This window comes from Sceloporus undulatus, chromosome 5 (assembly GCF_019175285.1).
Source record: "Sceloporus undulatus isolate JIND9_A2432 ecotype Alabama chromosome 5, SceUnd_v1.1, whole genome shotgun sequence".
NCBI lineage: Eukaryota > Metazoa > Chordata > Lepidosauria > Squamata > Phrynosomatidae > Sceloporus > Sceloporus undulatus.
Window position 1 is genome coordinate 285,708 of NC_056526.1, and position 18,039 is coordinate 303,746.

Here is an 18,039-nt window from a genome sequence, read left to right on the forward strand (position 1 = left end):
GACGAGTTTCTCCGGCTGGAGCCGCGACCAGACCTCCTCACTCTCCAAGACGGGAGAGTCCGACACCCAGACATCGACACGCTACCGATGGTGGCGTGGAGGCTCCGCCGCTGACATCGCTCCCACCATTGGTGCAGAGGGTGATCCGTGCTGCGCAGAGGCCTGCGACCCAGAGGTCCTACGTCTCCAAGTGGAGAAGGTTTCTTCACTTCCTTGATGAGAGGGACCTGCCACCACACCGAGTCACGGTACCGGTGGTGCTGGAGTTCCTGATGTCATTGGTGGACGCAGGGTTGTGCCTCACGTCTGTTAAATGTTATCTTTCTGCTATTTGTTCCTATTTTCAATATGATGGTTTACCTTCCTTTTTCAGGGACCCTCTTGTTAAGAACTTTTTAAGAGGTTGTAATAACCTTCACCCCCAGGTTTCGGCCCCTGCTCCGGCTTGGAGCTTGGACGTTGTACTGTCCGCACTCCAGTCCAAACCCTTTGAACCCTTGGCCACAACGGACCTGAGACTATTGACTTGGAAGACTGCCTTCCTTGCGGCCATCACTTCTGCCCGTCGGGCTGGGGAACTTTGTGCCTTACGGAGGGACGAACCCTTCCTCCGGTTCCACAGAGACAAGGTGGTGCTCCGTACCGATATCACCTTCCTTCCTAAGGTGGTTTCACTTTTCCACATGTGTCAGGACATTGTTTTGCCTACCCTGGCCTCGAACCTGTCCACTGCTGAGGAATGCAGCTTGCATATGCTGGACGTTCGGAGAGCTTTGGCTTTCTATCTGGACAGGACGGTGGGTTCGAGTCGTTCCGAAAGACTTTTTCAATGCTGTTCGGAACCTAGAAAAGGACTACCAGTGTCGTCTCAGAGACTGTCGAAGTGGGTGGCAAACACCATCCATCTCTGCTATGAACTGTCGGGCAAACCGACTCCAGCCAGGGTACGCTCGCATGCGACCAGGGCGGTAGCAGCATCCTCTGCCTTCCTTGCAGGAATTTCTTTGGAGGACATATGTAAGGCTGCTGTCTGGTCCCAGCCCTTGACTTTTATTAAGCACTATAGGCTGGACACCAGGTCCAAACGGGATGCAGCCTTTGGGAGGGCAGTGTTGGTCTCGGGATTGCATTGACCGTATTGTTGATCAATTGTACATTTATTGCACTGTTCTGCTATGCTGTTTGTGCATTTCAATTCTTGACTATGTCTTGGCACTGACAATGTTTGGTGTTCCTTCTGTATAGATATGCCTGGGTTTTTACCTTTCAGGTATTGTATTACCTGTGTTGTTGTTATGGTTACCTTATGCTACACTGTGTAGATATCCCTCAGGTAACAAAAAATGACTGACCCATGTTTGGACTGATTCAAGGTTTATTATGTGAATAAAAACAATTGTTAACCTAGCTTGGGTTCAGGACACTCCCTCCGCCGCTGACCTAAATTTGTCAGTCTAAACCCATTTGTATGATTCGCCGAGACCACAAAGAAGGAGGACAGGTTGCTCACCTGTAACAGTATTTCTTCAGGTGGTCATCTGCGAATTCATACAAATCCCGCCCTTCCTCCCCTCGGTATCCTGCTCACTTTGGCTCCGTCTTACATCGCCTACTTGGTGGAAAAATTTTGGAACTGGGGAAAAGAGCAGGAACCGGGGCTTTATAGGAGGGGGGCGGGGTTACCGCCAAAAAGTTTCTATATGTTGCAAAGTGTACTTTGCCCAGTGATTCTAGAAGTTTCCGAACAGCACTGCGCAGGCGCAGTGAAACCCATTTGTATGTATTCGCAGATGACCACTCAAAGAAATACTGTTACAGGTAAGCAACCTGTCCATCTCAATGCCAATATTACAAGAGAAACTATAAGAGAGGCGTCCAGTGACTCCGTGAACGGTGTTAGACTGGATCACTTTGAGCTTGTGAATACTGATGAAGTGGACAAGCTGCTTGGAAGCGTAAGGAAGACGACTTGCTCTCTAGATCCCTGCCCATCTTGGCTGACCGTCCAGGGAGGGGATGCAGTAGTAACTTCACTTCAAATCATCATTAATGCATCTCTCAGGGAGGGGATATTTCCATCTAAACTTAAACAAGTAGTGGTTAAACCACTCTTGAAAAAAACCCTCCCTTGATCCCCTGATTAGAAACAACTACAGGCCAGTCTCTTTGTTACCATTTTTGGGCAAGGTGATCAAGAAGGCAGTTGCCTTCCAACTCCAGGCAGTCTTGGATGAAGCCGAATATCTAGACCCAACTCCATCTCTCCGTGTCCCCGACTGCCACAGTGACCAAGGATGGCATCTCTCCTCTAAATGCCTGTCTTGGGTCGGTAATGGGCTGGATGAAGGAAAACAAGCCCAGGTTGAATCCAGAGAAAACGGAGGTACTTGCAATAGGAACCCCTGGGCCGGGTGGGGAGATTTGTCAACCTGTCCTGGACGGGGTCACACTTCCCCTAAAGGACAAAGTCCGCAGTTTGGGAGTGCTCCTGGACTCATCTCTACAGTTAACATCGCATGTGGAGGCAGTGGCCAGGAGTGCTTGGTACCAACTTCGGTTGATATGCCATCTGCGGCCCTCCCTGGCTCGGAGAGACCTTGAAGCAGTGGTTTATGCACTGGTAACCTCTCGTTTAGATTTCTGCAATGCGCTCTACATGGGGCTACCTTTGTACCAAGTTCGGAAGCTTCAGTTCATTCAAAATGCTGCAGCCAGATTGGTCACGGGAACATCAAGATCGGACCATATTTCACCAATACTAAAATCTTTACACTGGCTACCGATTAGCTTCCGGGCGCAATACAAAGTGTTGGTTGTCACCTTTAAAGCCCTACATGGCTCAGGCCTGAGTTACTTAAGGGAACGCCTCTCCCTACACAATCCTCCCCACACACTCAGGACTTCAGGGAAGAAGCTGCTGGAATACAAAAAAACCCAGATTGGCCACTACTTCCCAAAAAGCATTTACAGCCGCGGTCCCAAAATTGTGGAACAGCTTGTCAGAAGAGATCCGTCTCATTACATCATTAGAAGCCTTTAAGAAGCGGGCATATCAACCCGACCTGCTATAGGGAAGATTCCCACCCCATTTAGATTATATGGAAAAACAGATGAATCAGATGCACTGTTTCCCCTACTGTAATATTGCTGGCAGTCTAGCATTGACTAGTATTGTATTGTATTGTATTGTATGCTGTGGTTATGTGATGATGTTTTTAATCTGTTGTGTATTTTGTACACTGTATTGCTGATATTGTTGGGATCCCTCCTCGATCCGCAGAGAGAGGCGGGAAATAGGAAAATTATAAAATTATAATAATATTGAGAGGGGGGAGGAGTAGACAGCCCCACATGTTCCACTTTGGCCTCTGTTCTGGTCAGTGTCCTTTTAGCCAGGCCTCAGTGGTGGCTGGGCTGCAGAGGGAGAGGGCCTCTGAAGTTGTTCCCTTCTTGGAGGGGGAGCAAGAGGAGCTGACCCACACATCCACTGGCAGAGGCAGGGAGTGCTGCCCTTTGGTGCCCCACCCCATTCAGTCCCTCCTTGCAGGGCACATCATTGGAGGTGGTAGCTGCTGGTGGGCAATATCAGGACATGACATTACCCCATGGCTGTAGCGGCCACTCAGCTCGGTCACAGGGGGCCATTCTGCTGAGTGACCACCGGGTGCTGCCTCTCCTCTAGCTCCTGCTGGAAGGGAGGATTTGGGGGGATTGGCCAGGAGTGGCGATGCGGTGCCCCCCTTTGCCTTCGGATCCCCCGTGACCTTGCCAGGTGCGCCGCCCACCCCTGGCACCAAGGCCCACCCTTCCTGCCGCCTCCGCCTCTCTCTGCGTTTTTCGATGGAGGCAGCCTTGGGAGTCCAGCTCTCAGCCGCCTTTGATGTCTCAGAACTTGCTTTATAAATATTTCCTTTGTCAGCACCACGTTTTTCACTTCAGATTAATTTGATTGAGTTAAGCGATGAAAAAGTCCTTTACGTTAATGATCAAAACCGTCCCTGGAGGTTGGAGCTGCCTCCTGATTGGACATGACAGGCAGAGCCAGGGCGGTTTGTCCTTGCCCGCGCTCCCCTGCGCTGCCCGTTCATACGCTCTCTCATGCACTCGCTTGTTCTCTTCCTGGCTGCCTCTTCTGGGCCTAACCCGGCCCAATTGCCCCTGGCTCCCTCTTCCCCTCAGATGGCCGGAGTGAGGCACCCGCTCGGCCGGCGAAGAGGTCAGGTGGTGCTTCAAGGCCACCAGGTGCCCAAAGGCCTGGGCCTCAGAGGCCTCTGCGTTCTGCCTGTAAAGAGGGTGCCGCTTGTCCGCCTCACTTGCACACTGCTTGATATTGTCAGCTCTCCCAGTGGCCCATAATAGTTGTAGGTAGGAAGAGGGTACATTTTGAAAATGTAAAATTACTAAGAGAACCTGTCAGTCAAACCAACAGAAAGCAGTGAGACGAGTAGCTGGGGAGGAATCCCTGAGCAGACAAACAGATGCATTTTGCAGAGACCATGGAAGAGGAACGCAGTCCTGCCTTTCCTGACTTCATGGGGAAGAGGCGCCACCACCAGGGAGTCTCTGCTTCCCTGGTGGCCCCGTGGCCAACTTGGACATGTGCAGGGGAGCTGAGATATTTAGGGCTTTGTGGCTCAACAACAAAATTTGGAATGTGGCTCAGTGCCCCCCTTTGTCCCAGGTGCCATGAGCCGCTAGCTCGGCACACCTTCTCTTCCAGCCTCACCTTCCCAACTAGGTGCCAGGGGAGACCCATGTGGCGCACATTGCGGTGGTCTAGCAGTGGGCTACCAACGGCAAGGCTTTGCCTGGCCAGGCAGGCAGTGGGTGGGGGGTGTTCAGCTTGGTCATCCTCTTCCTGCCCCTCAGTTCTTCTGGGGCTCCCCCCCCCCATCTCTGGCAGCTCTTCTCTGGGCCTTTTTCCTTTCACATTGTGAGCTCCTTGGGGCAGGGACCTTTGACCTCTTTATTTGGGGAAAGCAGGAAGACTGACGGGCCGAATGGGACAGTGAGAGTTGACCCTAGGAAAGGCCTCCATGGGTCTCCCTCCCTAGCCTTTAATGGGGCAAGTGTGTTTGCTGTCCTAGCCCCCTTCCTTCCTTCCTTCCTTCCTTCCTTCCTTCCTTCTTTCCTGTCTTTCCTGCAGGGCACCCAGAGGTTTGCTGCTTCCCCCATTGGCCAGTGGTCTAACTGTGACTCTACCACAGGGTTTTCTTGGCGGGGTTTGTTCCAGGGTGTGCTGGTGTTGCTTTTGCCTTCCTCTGAGACTGAGAGACTGTGCCTTGCCCAGGGTCACCCAGTGGGTTTCCATGGCCAACAGAGAGAGGAGAGTCTGGCTCCCTGTTTCTCCCTCCTCCTGGCCCAGGGGGCTTGGCTAGGAGCCTCCTCTATCTCTCTTGCTTCACCCTCTCTGATCCCTGCTCTGGAATGGAGCTGGATACCTTTCCTGGGCCACCTGCGCTTGGGAGAGGCACCTGCATGGATCATTTCCTCTTTGGAGCACCCAGTGGGCCAAATGGGACAGGGGTCTGGCTTCGAAACAGAGAGGAGCAATGAGGAAATCCAGTTGCCCTCCTGGCACCGAATCTCTGGAAGGGAGGGGTCCACGGCCAGCCCCTGGTGCCTTGGGTGCTGGTTTCCCAGAGAGGAACCAAGAGCGGTGGGCAGTGGAGCAAACGTGATGGATAGTCTGTCTGGCCCTTTCATCAAAGCAGTATGAAGTTTTATGGAGCGCTGGTTTTATAGGGAGTTGGCTGGCCTCTAAACAGGCCTCATTTGTTTCCCCCAACTACCTTGACCGCCGCCACTGCTGTTGTTGCTGCTGCTGTCGTTGGTCCATAAAGCATGGCGGCCTTGGGGTGGGCAGGCCAGTGAGCCCTTTGGCCGAGCGGGGGCCATTCGCTCCCTCCCTCCCTGTGGCTTCCAGAAGACGTGACTCGCAAGCCAACAATGTCACGGCCAGGCAAGAACAGCTCTCGGAGGAAGAGGAGGAGGACAAGCCTCCTCCAGAGCAAGAGCTAATTGAGGCTACACCAGGTGGTAATCCTGCTCTGCCAGGTCCCAGCCCCAGAGGAGGAGGCCCAACCAGGTCCTAGTGCTAGGGAGATGCCTCCTGTGGTGCCACAGCCTAGTGGTGACTCTGGGGAGGAAGCTTGCCTGGATGAGCCTACTTACAAAGAGAGAAGGGCTGAGAGTGCTTGCAGGTGCAGATCCAGGAGGATTGCAGAGAGGCAATTAGCTAACCAGCCTCAGGTGGCAGGGGGAGAGTTTCCCTTACTTAAGCTGGAGAGAGGCCTCCACTCAGGGCCAGAGTTTATTGCATGATCCTTTGGTGTGATTACTGCTGGCACTGGCTCCTTGTATCTTGACTCCTTGTTGCTTTGACCTCGGAACAGACTGGACCTTTGTTATCTTCTTGCTGCTTTGACCCTGGACTGATTTGACTACTCTGACTCGCGGTAGCCTGACTTCGGCTTGGCTTTTGGACTGCTCTGACTTCTGGTATCCTGACTTTGGCTTGGCTTTTGGACTGCTCTCACGCTTACTCCTTGCAAGGTCTGTGGACTGCTTCCACTTGCTGTGCTTAGCCATTCTTATTGGCATAGTGTGGGTGTGCTGGCTGCAGTCCAGGACAAACAAGCACCTGCAACTTTGGGTCACAGCAGACTCCGTGGCCCCCCAGCCATCCTTCTGACACATGCTGGAAAGTTTGTGTGTGTGTGTGGGGGGGGGAGCAGACAGGGCCATGGAGGACTGGCAGGTGCCCACACATGGCCCTTCTCCTTCAGGCCCAGAGGCATGCACACAGGCACATGCTTGCCCACCGGGGCTTGGGCTCCTCTGACCCACTGCCTTTGGGGAGGGGCTGGGATGTGGGGGCACCTGAAGCCCCCCTCCTGCCCCTCCCTCCTCCCTTCCCAGGGATTTTGACGCACAAGTCAGGAAGAAGGAGGTGGGAGAGGCAAATGTGGCCGGTCCGTGGGTCGGGCTGCCTCCCTGCTTCCCTCCTGATGCCACTGAAGCAGAAACAGCAGTGTGTCTGGAGCAGGAGGGTGCATGGGCAAAGTCCTTCCCTTCCTCCTTGGGCTCAGGAGGGCACTGGGGGGCTGGGAGGGGCCGCACATGTCCCTCCTTCCCAGCACAGCCAGGCTCCCTTCCCTGCAGAGCTGGCGGTTGTACAGTGGTGCTGCCAAGAAGGCTGTGTATGTGTATCGGGTTATGACGCTCCTCTTCCCCATCCAGGGGCCTGTGAACCAGTTGGTGGGCATTGGGCACCCTCCTGGTGCTTGCACATTTCCTCATGGCAGTGCTCTGTGTGAGCGTGCGCACATGCAGTCCTGGGAGAACGTGCCACAGGGGCCTGGATTTGGTGAGAGCTAGATGGGATCAGCTGGAGAGGCCCACGAGGCAGGCATCCTATTCTCCAGGGCTGAGCCCTCTGAGGAAGGGTGGGATCCACTGGTGTAGATGGACAGGAGGAAACAGAGGGGGTCTGGGCACTGCCAGTCAGTAGGCTTTCTCTCTGGGGGGGGGGGGCTTTATGGGTTTTCTTTATTGGACAGCTCGGCCTGGCCGTGCCTCCCTTCCCTTGATGGCCAGGTGATGGATGGTTCGTCCACAGCAGCCGGTGAAGGGAATCTCTATGGGAGGCTGGGCTGACTTGCTAGCCTTTCTCTGGCCACAGTCCAGCCCTGGCCCGGCCCTCGTGCCTCCTCTGGCCACCAGTGGTGCCACCAGAAGGAATGCAGGGAAGAGCCTGTCAGGCCTCCCGGGGTTTCTCTCTGTCCCCCAAGCGCCTGGAAGAAGGAGCAGGGTGTCTTTGAGCATGTTGTGAGTGGGAACTGGAATGGAGCAGAAATGGTGTTTCATGCAAAAGATCACCCCAGAAGTGTGCAGATGGGGCTGTTGGCACTGAACGGCTGGGAGCCCCAGATCCCTCTGAGCTCTGCCCAGTTGCCAGGCCAATCCAGCCTCTCGCTAGAAAGCCACTGAGGCAGAGCCATGCTTGCAGCTGAGCCCCCGGAAGGGTCCCTTGCAATTTCCCACTCCCCCTTCCCTCACCTCTGCAGGTGTTCTTGTTGGGAAATCAAGCACGCTCGCTCTTACATACAGCCCCTTCATTGCAATTAGAGCAATTGGGGATTATAGATGGTATAGCCCCCCCCCCCCCGCCTGCCGCCCCAGGTTTCTCCATTGCTCACCTATCTATTGCAATGCATGGTCCTAAACACTTTATGTATCTTAGCAACCAGACCATGTGATCCAGGAAACATCTAGGGTCGGTGGTCATATAACAGTTCCCTCTCTTCTATCTTTTTTCTCTTCTTTGTTCTCAACCCAACCGGATGCGGCTCTCTCTTATACCTAAACCTTTCATTGGTTAGTAGAATGCAGGTACTTCAAGTGTATTTGCTTTTAGTAAAGTTCTTTAGTTTAGAGCTTGATAAAGTCCAGCCCCCTTCTTCTGCCCTGCAGGAACTCCCCATCAAAGCCCTCCCTATGGCAGATGGCCATCCAGGCTCTGCTTACAACCTCCAAAGAGGGAGAAGCCACTGAGACCCTCCATTGAGGCAGCAGTGTCTTCCGCTGTTGGATAGCTCTTACCTTCAGGAGGTTCCTCCTAATCTTGAGAGGGAATCTCTTCCTGTAGCTTGAAGCCCTTGCTCTGGATCCTGGTTTCTGGAACAGCAGAAGACAAGTTGGCTCTTTCTTCAATAGGACACCCTTTCAAACTTTTAAACAGGGAATGAAATGCACAGATATAGGGTTACACTATCATGTAATAGTGCCACTCATCTGCTTTGGTCAGGCCTTACCTGGAATAATCCTGTATCCAGCTCTGGGCACTTCATGTTTTCCAGACCCTTCACCATTTCAGTCGCCCTCCTCTGGAAACGCTCCAGTTTCTCAACCTCCTTTTTGAATGGTGGTGCCCAGAACTGGACAGAGTAGTCCAGGTGGGGCCTGACCAAAGCAGAATACAGTGGCACTATAACTTCCCTTGATCTAGACACTATACTTCTATTGATGCAACCTAGAATTGTATTGGCCTTTTTAGCTGCTGCATCACACTGTTGACTCATGTTCAACTTGTGGTCTACTAGGACTCCTAGATTCCTTTCACATGGAGTCTTGGTAAGGTAGGTATACCTCAATCTGTGCATTTCACTTTTTTGTTCAAAAAAATTGTTTTGTTAGTTTTGGCCCCGCTTTCTAACCTATTCAAGTCATTTTAAATTTTGATCCTGTCCTCTGAGGTATTAGCTACTCCTCCTAATTTGGTGTTACTTGCAAATTAGATAAGCATGCCCTCTATTCTTTCATCCAAGACGGGCCCAAAGTGGTCCTGTCCTCCTCCCCGGCATCCCCCCCCCCCAAGAATCTCTCTGAAGCTGAAGCCACTTAGACTCTGCTGCTTCTCTTGGCTTGGACAGATAGGCAGATGACCATCCTGCCCACGGTCAAGAGGGTCTCTCCAGCCCCGCTTTCATGAGAGTCGGAAGAAGTGAGTGCCCAGGAGGGAGACCGGGAAGCCCTTGATCCGGCTCTGCTTGGACGCTGTGGCTGCAGGTCCACTGGGTCGCTCTGCACCATTCTGGTGGAGGCAGCTTGAAGGAGGCGCAGGGCCACTGCCACCCCCCTCTAGAGCACCCTTGGCTGCCATTACCGCCACCACGGCTGATGTTCTGTGCAACCGCATGCACCACACAGTTTTTGTCTTTATTGGTAGGCAATTTTCTGTTGTCACTGACAGTCTGCAAACTTCCTGACAGTTGGCAAGGCAATGCACTGTTATGCTTGTAACTTACGCAAATAATGAGAGTGGTTTTCCTCTAGTGTGTGTGTCTATATGTAAACCCTTCTCTCCTGAGCTGTGTAGATTTCCACTTCAGCCTTGTTTCCTGCTTCACTTGTCATTCATGTGTGATCTGGAAGCCGCTGGGCAAAGTGCTGCATCTTGCTCCCTCCATCACTGAGCGGGCATCTTTCTCATTTGGTTCCAGCTGGCAGGACTCCTGTGCCTTGGCAGTGGATGGGCAAGATGGATGGAGGGTGGTTCTTTCTGGGTCTCTTCCTGTTCATCCTAAACAGATGAGAAGAGCTTTGGGCTCATAAAGCAGACCAGCACCAGCGCTGCCCCTTAGCCACTGAAAGGCCACTCGTATCAAGCTGTCTTCCATTAACAAAGTCTTGGGCTTGACCGCAGGAGGCCTGGGGACCACAAGTCTTGGGCCAGTGGCCCCTTCCCAGCACATGCGCATGGGAGGCAGCTGGGGAAACACAGGACGGTCTGGAATGCTTTGCTGGGGGCCCAAGCTGCTTGTGACTCCTTCGGAGGAGGACTGCATTGTCTTCCCTCTCCTTGCCTTTTGGCAGCCTCTGCATTGAATAGAGAGGGGCAGAGAGTGGGGCAGGCGGGAGGGCTGGGAGCCCCTGTGGGTCCCTCAGGCATTCAAGTGCATACCTAGTGTTTCTCCTGCAGTGTGTTTTCCTCCATGAAATATTTAAGGGGCCTTGAAAGTGCTGAGTAGTAGGGAGGGAGTTGCTTACCTGGCATGTGGCTGCCAGGCGGAGGTTGCTTGTGGGGTCCAAGGGCTCACATTGTCCTGAGGGCATCCTGTCCGGAGAGCTGTACTGTGGGAATGTCCCAGTGGGCAGGAGGGGAGGGGGCCATGTCTGGCCGTCAGGCTCCAATGTTGAGTAAAATGGTGGACCCAGCTGGGGGTGCTGCTGTCTCCCCTGCAGTGGGCACTGGGTCCTGGAAGCCTGCCTGGGAGGGTCTGTCCAGCCGGAGGAGCCCTAATTGGAAGCAGCTCTGGAGTCGCCAGGCCAATGCTGCTTCCCCTGCTCCCCAGAAAGAGCTTGAGAGTGACACATGTCCTGAGAAGGGGGTCGCCAGCCGTGTGTGTGTGTGTGTGTGCGCGCGTGCGCAGATGGATAGCAAGGCCTGCAGGAGGAATAGGAGGCCAAGTCCCCTGCTCCAAGGTGCTGTCGTGCCTTGAGGCCCTGGTTTTCCCATGGTGACCTTCCTGCCGTCTTGCTCCTGCCCCTCTTTCTGTCCCCCCAGCTCCCCTTTCACAAGAGGTGGCAGCTCTGCAGGAGCCTCTGAAGGCTGGAGGCCATGACTGGCAAAGGCAGCCCCACGTGGTGGAGGAGAGGGCTCTGCTGGGGGCTGCTGGCCACAGGTGTGGGGAGGAGACCCCAGGCTTCCCCAGGCAAAAGGAGACGGTCCTAGGCTCATTGATTTCGAGTCTAGGATGCCCTTCATTGCTGCAAGGCAGGTGGGCAGTGACAGTAAAGGCCACACAGTCAAGGCCCTTTGGAATCAATAGAAAACACAGCAGTTGCCAAGAACCAGTAAACCAGAAGCCATAGAAACCAGTCTGTAATACACAATAGATTTGCTGGAGCAGAATAAGTGATCTCCACACTTCACCGCCCACAACCCAGATAATCTTGCCCCCCAGCATTGAAATGGTGCCTGGCCTTGGAGGTTCTGAAGCCAGCACTGGCCGTTCCTTGCCCCAGAGGCATGGTGAATGGCACTCAGGGCAGAAGGACAGAAGCTGGGTGTGGGCCTTGGGTCTGTCTGTCAATGTTCCAGAGGGGCTGCCCACCTCCCCCTTTCCCTTGGGGAAAGCCAAAGAGTTGGGAACAATGAAGGCCTCCCTCCCCATCCATTACTGCCTTGGCTGGCGCTGGTGGTTCCTCTTGGCTGCTGTCACCACTGCCTCCATTGGGAAACCCTTGGAGAATCAGGCCAATGGCGTTCTGCACCAAGAAGAAGAAGGGATAATGAGGCACACGGTACAAATTAAGGCTAACTCATGCACACGTGATGCATCTTTCCTTTCTGTTTCCTGAACATATTTGCAGGGTTTCCAGTAAGCTGAAGGAAAGGGAACTTGCAGCTGCTTTGGGGGGACTGAAGCGAACCCTCAGCCTGAGTTAGGAATGCCACTAAGGTGGGGAAGGGGCACAGGGGATTGGTGCCACTTGGCCCTTTTCCTTAGGGGAGGCCAGTGGGGTCTGCTGTGGCCAGTGTCAGGGAGTTGTAGTATAGGAAGGGGTCACAAAAGGTGGGAGGCTTTTGCTGGACCCTGGGTGGAGGGTGGCAATTGGCGTCCTTTCTTCTGCCCTGCAGTGCCTCCAGACAGGGGTGAAGGTGTCATCTCTCCTCCTGGCCTGGCAGCCATTTCAGTTTCCTCCAGCTCATACCTCCACCCAGTCCATCCACTGGGACCCTGAGTGGCCCCTCAGGAAGGCTGCTCTTATGACACTGCCCCAGTATGGTTCTTCTCGTGTGCTGGCCACTGTTGACTTGCCTTGCCAGAAGGGGCACCTTCCAGATGGAAGAAACCACGGACACTGTGCATTGAGGGGCACAAAGCCAGGTGTGCCTGGACAGGGCATGTAAAGTCTCTGGTCCATTGGGACCCCCGTGGCCCTTGTTGGCTAGTTGAGGGGCGCTGGGGGTTTGGGTTCGTTCTAGCCCACGGCAATATTTTCCTGCCTCTTTGTGGGGCCTCTGCGCACTTGTTCCCCATGCCAACGGGTGCAGCCAGGGCAAGGCTCTTTCCACTCCCCCTTGACTCTTGGAATGGAGCAAAAGTGGCTGGAGTCAAGGTGGGTAAGTTGTCAGGGGATGGCGGGGGACTCTTTTGGGGCAAGTGGGGGGGGGGCAGAGAAGACCCCTTGCCTGCAGTGGCAGCGATAGCAATGTCTCAGCCATCCTTCTGTCTGTCTGTCTGTCTGTCTGTTTCTTTCTGTGGGCAAAAGGCCAGCATCCCTTCCCTGCTTTCTGATGGCCTCACGCTGGAGGCTCCGATGCTACCTTTGCAGAAATATTTGTTTGACTGGAGGTGGGGGCGGGAGAGGCTGGCACCAATGCCTCCTGAGCTTGGAAGCTGCTACCCTCTCCTCTGACCTTGCAGGACAAATGGCCACGAATGGCCATTCCTTAGCCTTGTGAGACATAAAGGCTTTTAGAAAACTTCCTGCCGTTCCTCTTTTTCCTGGCAAAACCCTCCAGGCATTTCTTGGGCCCTTCCTCATATGTGGCTCTATTTTTTCCTTCCCCCGTTGCCCCTTACTTATTTATTTATTTGTGGTGGGGTGGCCAAGCCAATCCCCTGGTGCCAAGCAGGGTCATTGGGGAGGGATGCTTTTCCCGCTGGTGCGCTGAATGTCCCTTCTCCTAAGCACCCGTCCCTGGCTGGCTGGCTGGCTGGCCTCTGGGTGCTGCTTGGCTGCGATTCCCAGGCCTCTGGGTCTGGCCCTGGAAGCACCTGCCTTGGTTACATCCTGTTTGGATCCCCGTAATGCGCTTTACCTGGGGCTGCCTTGGAAATAGGCTCAGAAACTTCATTTGGCCCAAAGCGCTGCAGCCAGGCTGATCACTGGGAACACACAACTCCCTTGTTGCGACAGCTCCATTGGCTGCTGGTCCATTTCCGTGCAGAATCAAAAGTGCTGGTTTTGAGCTATAAAGCCCTAAAAGTTATTCCATGCCTTGCTGGCCTTCAGGGCAGCTCCCCAACCTGCGTGTTTTCCCTTTCAGGTGAACGTCACGGTAGACTACATTCGGCCAGCCAGCAGCGCCACGGACACGGTCCCCGCCTTCTCTGAGCGCACCTGTGCCACAGTCACCATCGGTGGCATGTGAGTATTGGTCTTGGGTGGGGCTGGAAGGTCCCATGGCTCCCCGGGGGTCTTTTCCTCAGCCCCCCCCCCCCCCGTGACAGGGCCAAGTGCAAACTGGCCAAGCTGAGCTGAGCAGTCAGGGGCTTGGCAGCGCAGGATAGTCCTTGCCTTGGCCTTCTGTCCTTCCTGCCTCCTGTCTGTCTGTCTTGGGGGACTTGTGGGCTGCTACTGCCCCCCTATGAGTGCAGCCTCAATCTCCCGGCCTTTCTCTTGCTCTCCCTCCCCAGTCTCCTTTCATCAGAGGTTTAGCTGGGAGAATAACCTTTGCTCTCAGAGTGGCATGACAGGAGCCGAGTTGTGGGGGCTTCACTCTGGCAAGGGGGCTATGGGGGCTGCTCTGGGGGTGAAATGTGGGGCCAGGTTCCTCCTCCTTCTTCCCCCTCCCCTCCAGAGCACCCCCTGGTCAACTGAGACTGGGCCAGTTGGACGGAGGCAGAGGCCTTGACCTCAAGGCCAGTGAAGAGCAAAGTGGGCAAGGGGTCCCTGCTGCCAAGGGGGCCATGCAGACCTGGGGAGGCCTCCCTGGGTGGGGCTGTTGGGGAGCGAGGGCCACCTGGCTCTTGGGATCTTAGTTGGCCCTTGCCTGGAACTGCAGCTCCCAAACTGTTTATGTTTGTATTATATGTATTTTACAAAGAACCAGTGCCCCTCCACCTTCTCTCTCTCCATGTTTTAGGAGGCGCAAGTCTCTTCTCAGCTCATGTATTGCTAGTGAGCATCATCCAGAGGTCCTGGAAGCACATGTGGGGCAAGGGAGGCCCTGTGGTGACTTCAGGGGGCTACTGCGATGCTCTAGGGCTTTGGGCAGTTCCTTCTCTGTCCTCATGCCCAGGAAACACAGGCTGGGGTGCCCACAAAGGGGGACATTCCCCTCTTTGTTGCTTCCTGGCTTTGGGCATGGACAGGGTGGCCCCCAGGCAAGTCTTGGAGGGGCTGACCTTACAGATGATTTGGATAAATGCACGTGTGGAATGTGTCCAGAACATAGTGTCTCTCCCTGTCCCACCCCCATTTCCCAGAATGGCCCTAAATGGGCAATGGATCCCTAGGAAGGTCCTGGAAGCGAGATGGGCATGTTTATGTGTATATGTATGTGCATGTGTCTCCCCCTCCCCCTGCCCTCAGAAACACATTTCGGCCCCTGGTGTGCTCCTGCATCCCCAAAACCCAGCCTGCCAGATGCCTGCATAGTGATCTCTCTTCAAAGCTGCCTGCTTCATGTTTGTGTGTTTGGGGGTGTGTGCATGTGCATGCATGGGGTGGATTGGGCTGCTGCTGCACTTGCCACAAGACTTCAGGCAGCAATAGCTGCTCCACTGGCCTGTCAGAGGAGCCCTAAGCAGTCCAAAGGCTGCCTTTGTGCTCTGCACTTGGTGCCAGGGCAGACTCTGCGCATGTGCAGGGGAAAGGGGGGCACCTGGCTCAAGCATCCCATGCACTGCCCTGGCAGCCTTTGCCAAGCATCTTGGGTGGCTGAGAAAGCAGGCGGTGCTTGACCTCTGCATCTCAATTGCGCTTGCAGGGGTCTGGGGTGGAGGGTGCTCTCCCCCCTGGGAGCATCTTTCTGAGGACAACTGGGTGGCCATGTTGGGAGGAGAGGAAGATGCTGGGCACAGTGGCCCCCAGAGCCCCCGACCTCCAGCTTCCAGCCCTTCTGGAAGATAGCCATGAGTGTGGTGGGGGGAAGCCTTTGGTGCCCAAAGGCAGGTCTTGGAAGGCAGGTTTTGATGGCTGCAGAGGGGAGACGTGGGAGTGAGCTCCCTGCTTGTTCTTGCCCAGGGGTCCCTGAGTGGTCCATCCATCTTGGGCAAGCACAGGGGCAGCTTCCTAAACTGTCTGTGTCCGCCACCCCCCCACCACCACCACCACCAATGGGTTGTGGAGCCCTGGGCCTCCAGTGACCATGGGCTTCCTTGTTCTCCTTCTCCCCCCGCTCAGCTCATGGAGGGTGCTAGGCATGTTCCACGTGCCGTGCTTCCCCCGGTCACTCCACTGCGAATGGCAAAACCAGCAATTCCATGCCTGTTAGATACGCTGGCTCTGCCAGGAGTGACATGGGGGAGGGGCAGGGGCATCCCTAGTTCTGGCCACCAATATTGCCGACTGGCAGCTTTGCTTCCACCCAGGCAGATGCCCAGAGGCAGAAGAGAAGGACAAGGGGTGTTTTTATTTGGGGGGGGGGGGGTGACCAAAGAAGGTTTTGGATGTGGAAAAGCTGAGGCCCCCCCTGAGTAGGACTTGAGGCTGTTAGTGAATGAGGAACCCCCTTGCTCTGTAGAGATACGGTGTTGGGAGGGGGGTCCAAGCCTTTTTTGGTGGGTGGAGGAGAAGGAGCCCTGGCTTGTGCATGTGCATCCTGTGTGTGCCCCCCCTCAGTGACTGGGCACTGCCATCCAAAGCATCAGCACTCTGGCCCATGCTGCCTCCTCCACAGAATTGCTTGGTGATGGTGCTGACCACCCGAGGCTGGTCCCCCAAGTAACTTGGGAAGAAGCGAAGCTGGCACCCTCTTTCCTTTGCCAGCCAGCCCTGGCACTTCTTCTGCTGCACTTTAGAACTGACCCCCTTACTCCAATTGTCAGGGCCACTGCCCCTCCTCCCGGCACTGGCTGCCAGTGCCATGCCTGTGGCTAGTGGCGCTGCCCCCTCCCCGCATCTCCTTGGCCAGAGCCCTCTGCCTGCCGCCTCTTTTGGGCAAGTAAGTGCCACTTCTGAACATCAGCATAAAACCTCCTGATAAGCCTCAGCCATCCCTGCCATTGCTGCTGCTGCTACGTGGCTGGGAAATGGGTCATTCTCAGCGGTCTTTCCCTTCCCTCCCCATTCATCCTCCCCAAGGGTCCTGCACCTCATTTGCATCACTTGGCAAGCTGGAGGCCTCAAGCCGAGGTAGAGGGGTGTGGGGATGGGACTTGCCACCTGGGAGTGACCCCAGCCTCCTGTGGGCCCGGTTTTGCCTCCAGGCGAGCTTCTGATCTTCATACTTTCTCGTGGTGTTTGCAGGGCATGTGAGTCTGTGTGCGGGAGAGAGAGAGTCACACCCAGCAATACCTGATTGTAGATGATCCCTTTATTACCATTGTTGTTGCTGTTGTTAGTATTACTTTACTTAAAAGCAACACTGTCCCTTTCTGGAGCAAAATGTTGCTCCTGTCTGAATCATAGAATCATAGATTTGGAAGAGACCATAAGGGCCATCCAGTCCAACTCCCTGCCATGCAGGAAATCCAAATCAAAGCATCCCCATTGACAGATGGCCATCCATCCTCTGCTTAAAGACCTCCAAAGAAGGAGACTCCACCACACTCCGAGGGAGTGTGTTCCACTGTTGAACAGCCCTTACTGAGTGAATGTGCCTGGCCTCAGGGCAACCAAACCCCCATTTTATTTCTGGTACACCATCCTTACAAGTTTTGTGTTTCCAGGCTATTTGCACAGTATGATTGTAAAGGTCTTTCCTGGGCATTGGTTCATTCCTTGCATCTGAGGAAGTAGACCAAATCTGCAAAAGCTTATGCTGCAACTCCTTTAGCTCAGTATGCAAAGGGATCTTGCAGCCATACCTTTGAGACTAAGTGAAAGAGAGAGGTTGGAAGCATGACTTGAGCTGACTTCCTCAGATGCCTCTGAAGTGGCAGTTTATTCCATGTGGGCCCTTTGGAGAAGGCTTTCCTTTGTGGGAAGGGATCCTCCCCCCCCCCCAGGTTATTTCTCAAGAGGCAAGGTGGGCATCCTGCCCCCTCCCCAATAGCCTCAGAGATAAGCTAGCCCCTTCTGACTGCCATCGAGTCCTTCACCCTGTTTATGGAGCTTTCCATAGCCTGGCCAACCCTCCCTCTCAGGGGGTCCTTGCAGCAGGTACTAGATATGCCCTGTCCTCGGGAGGGTCTGTCAGATGAGGGAGAGCCAGGCCAGGCTGGCTGGAGCCAGAGGAGCTGACCTGGCCCTGCTGCCATCTACTCACACCCCACTCACCCCTAGAAATTCCCCATTAAAACTAGCAGCAATGAAACCCAGCACACATGATGGCTGACGTCCCAGACTTTTGCTTGCAAAAGCAGGCATGTTGACCACATGAGACTGGCAAGGCTGCCTTTCCTCAGGTTGGACCTGGGTGTGAGTGTCGACTTAGACCTTTGCCACCTTCAGCCTGAGAAAGAAGGGGGGGTTGGGGGCAGCCACTTGGGGCAGAGGCGGAGGCGGCCATTAAAGGAGGAGGATGGGGCCTTTCTTAGGGTCTCCCCCCCCCCCGAAGGCAGGTTCTCTATTGTTTTTACTTAACAGAGGTTCAGCTGCATGTTATCCTTTGTAGGAGAATGCTTTAAATAGTTTAAA

At 54.6% G+C, this 18,039-nt stretch overlaps 1 protein-coding gene across 1 annotated transcript in view; it reads left to right on the forward strand.

Moving 5' to 3' along the window:
• The window catches only part of SND1 (staphylococcal nuclease and tudor domain containing 1), a 229,721-nt gene that overhangs the window by 139,179 nt on the left and 72,503 nt on the right, over positions 1-18,039 (forward strand). Inside the window, exon 10 of the mRNA XM_042466503.1 lies at positions 13,562-13,662. Within this exon, the coding sequence (XP_042322437.1) occupies positions 13,562-13,662 (101 nt within the window). The remainder of the gene's footprint in view (positions 1-13,561; positions 13,663-18,039) is intronic.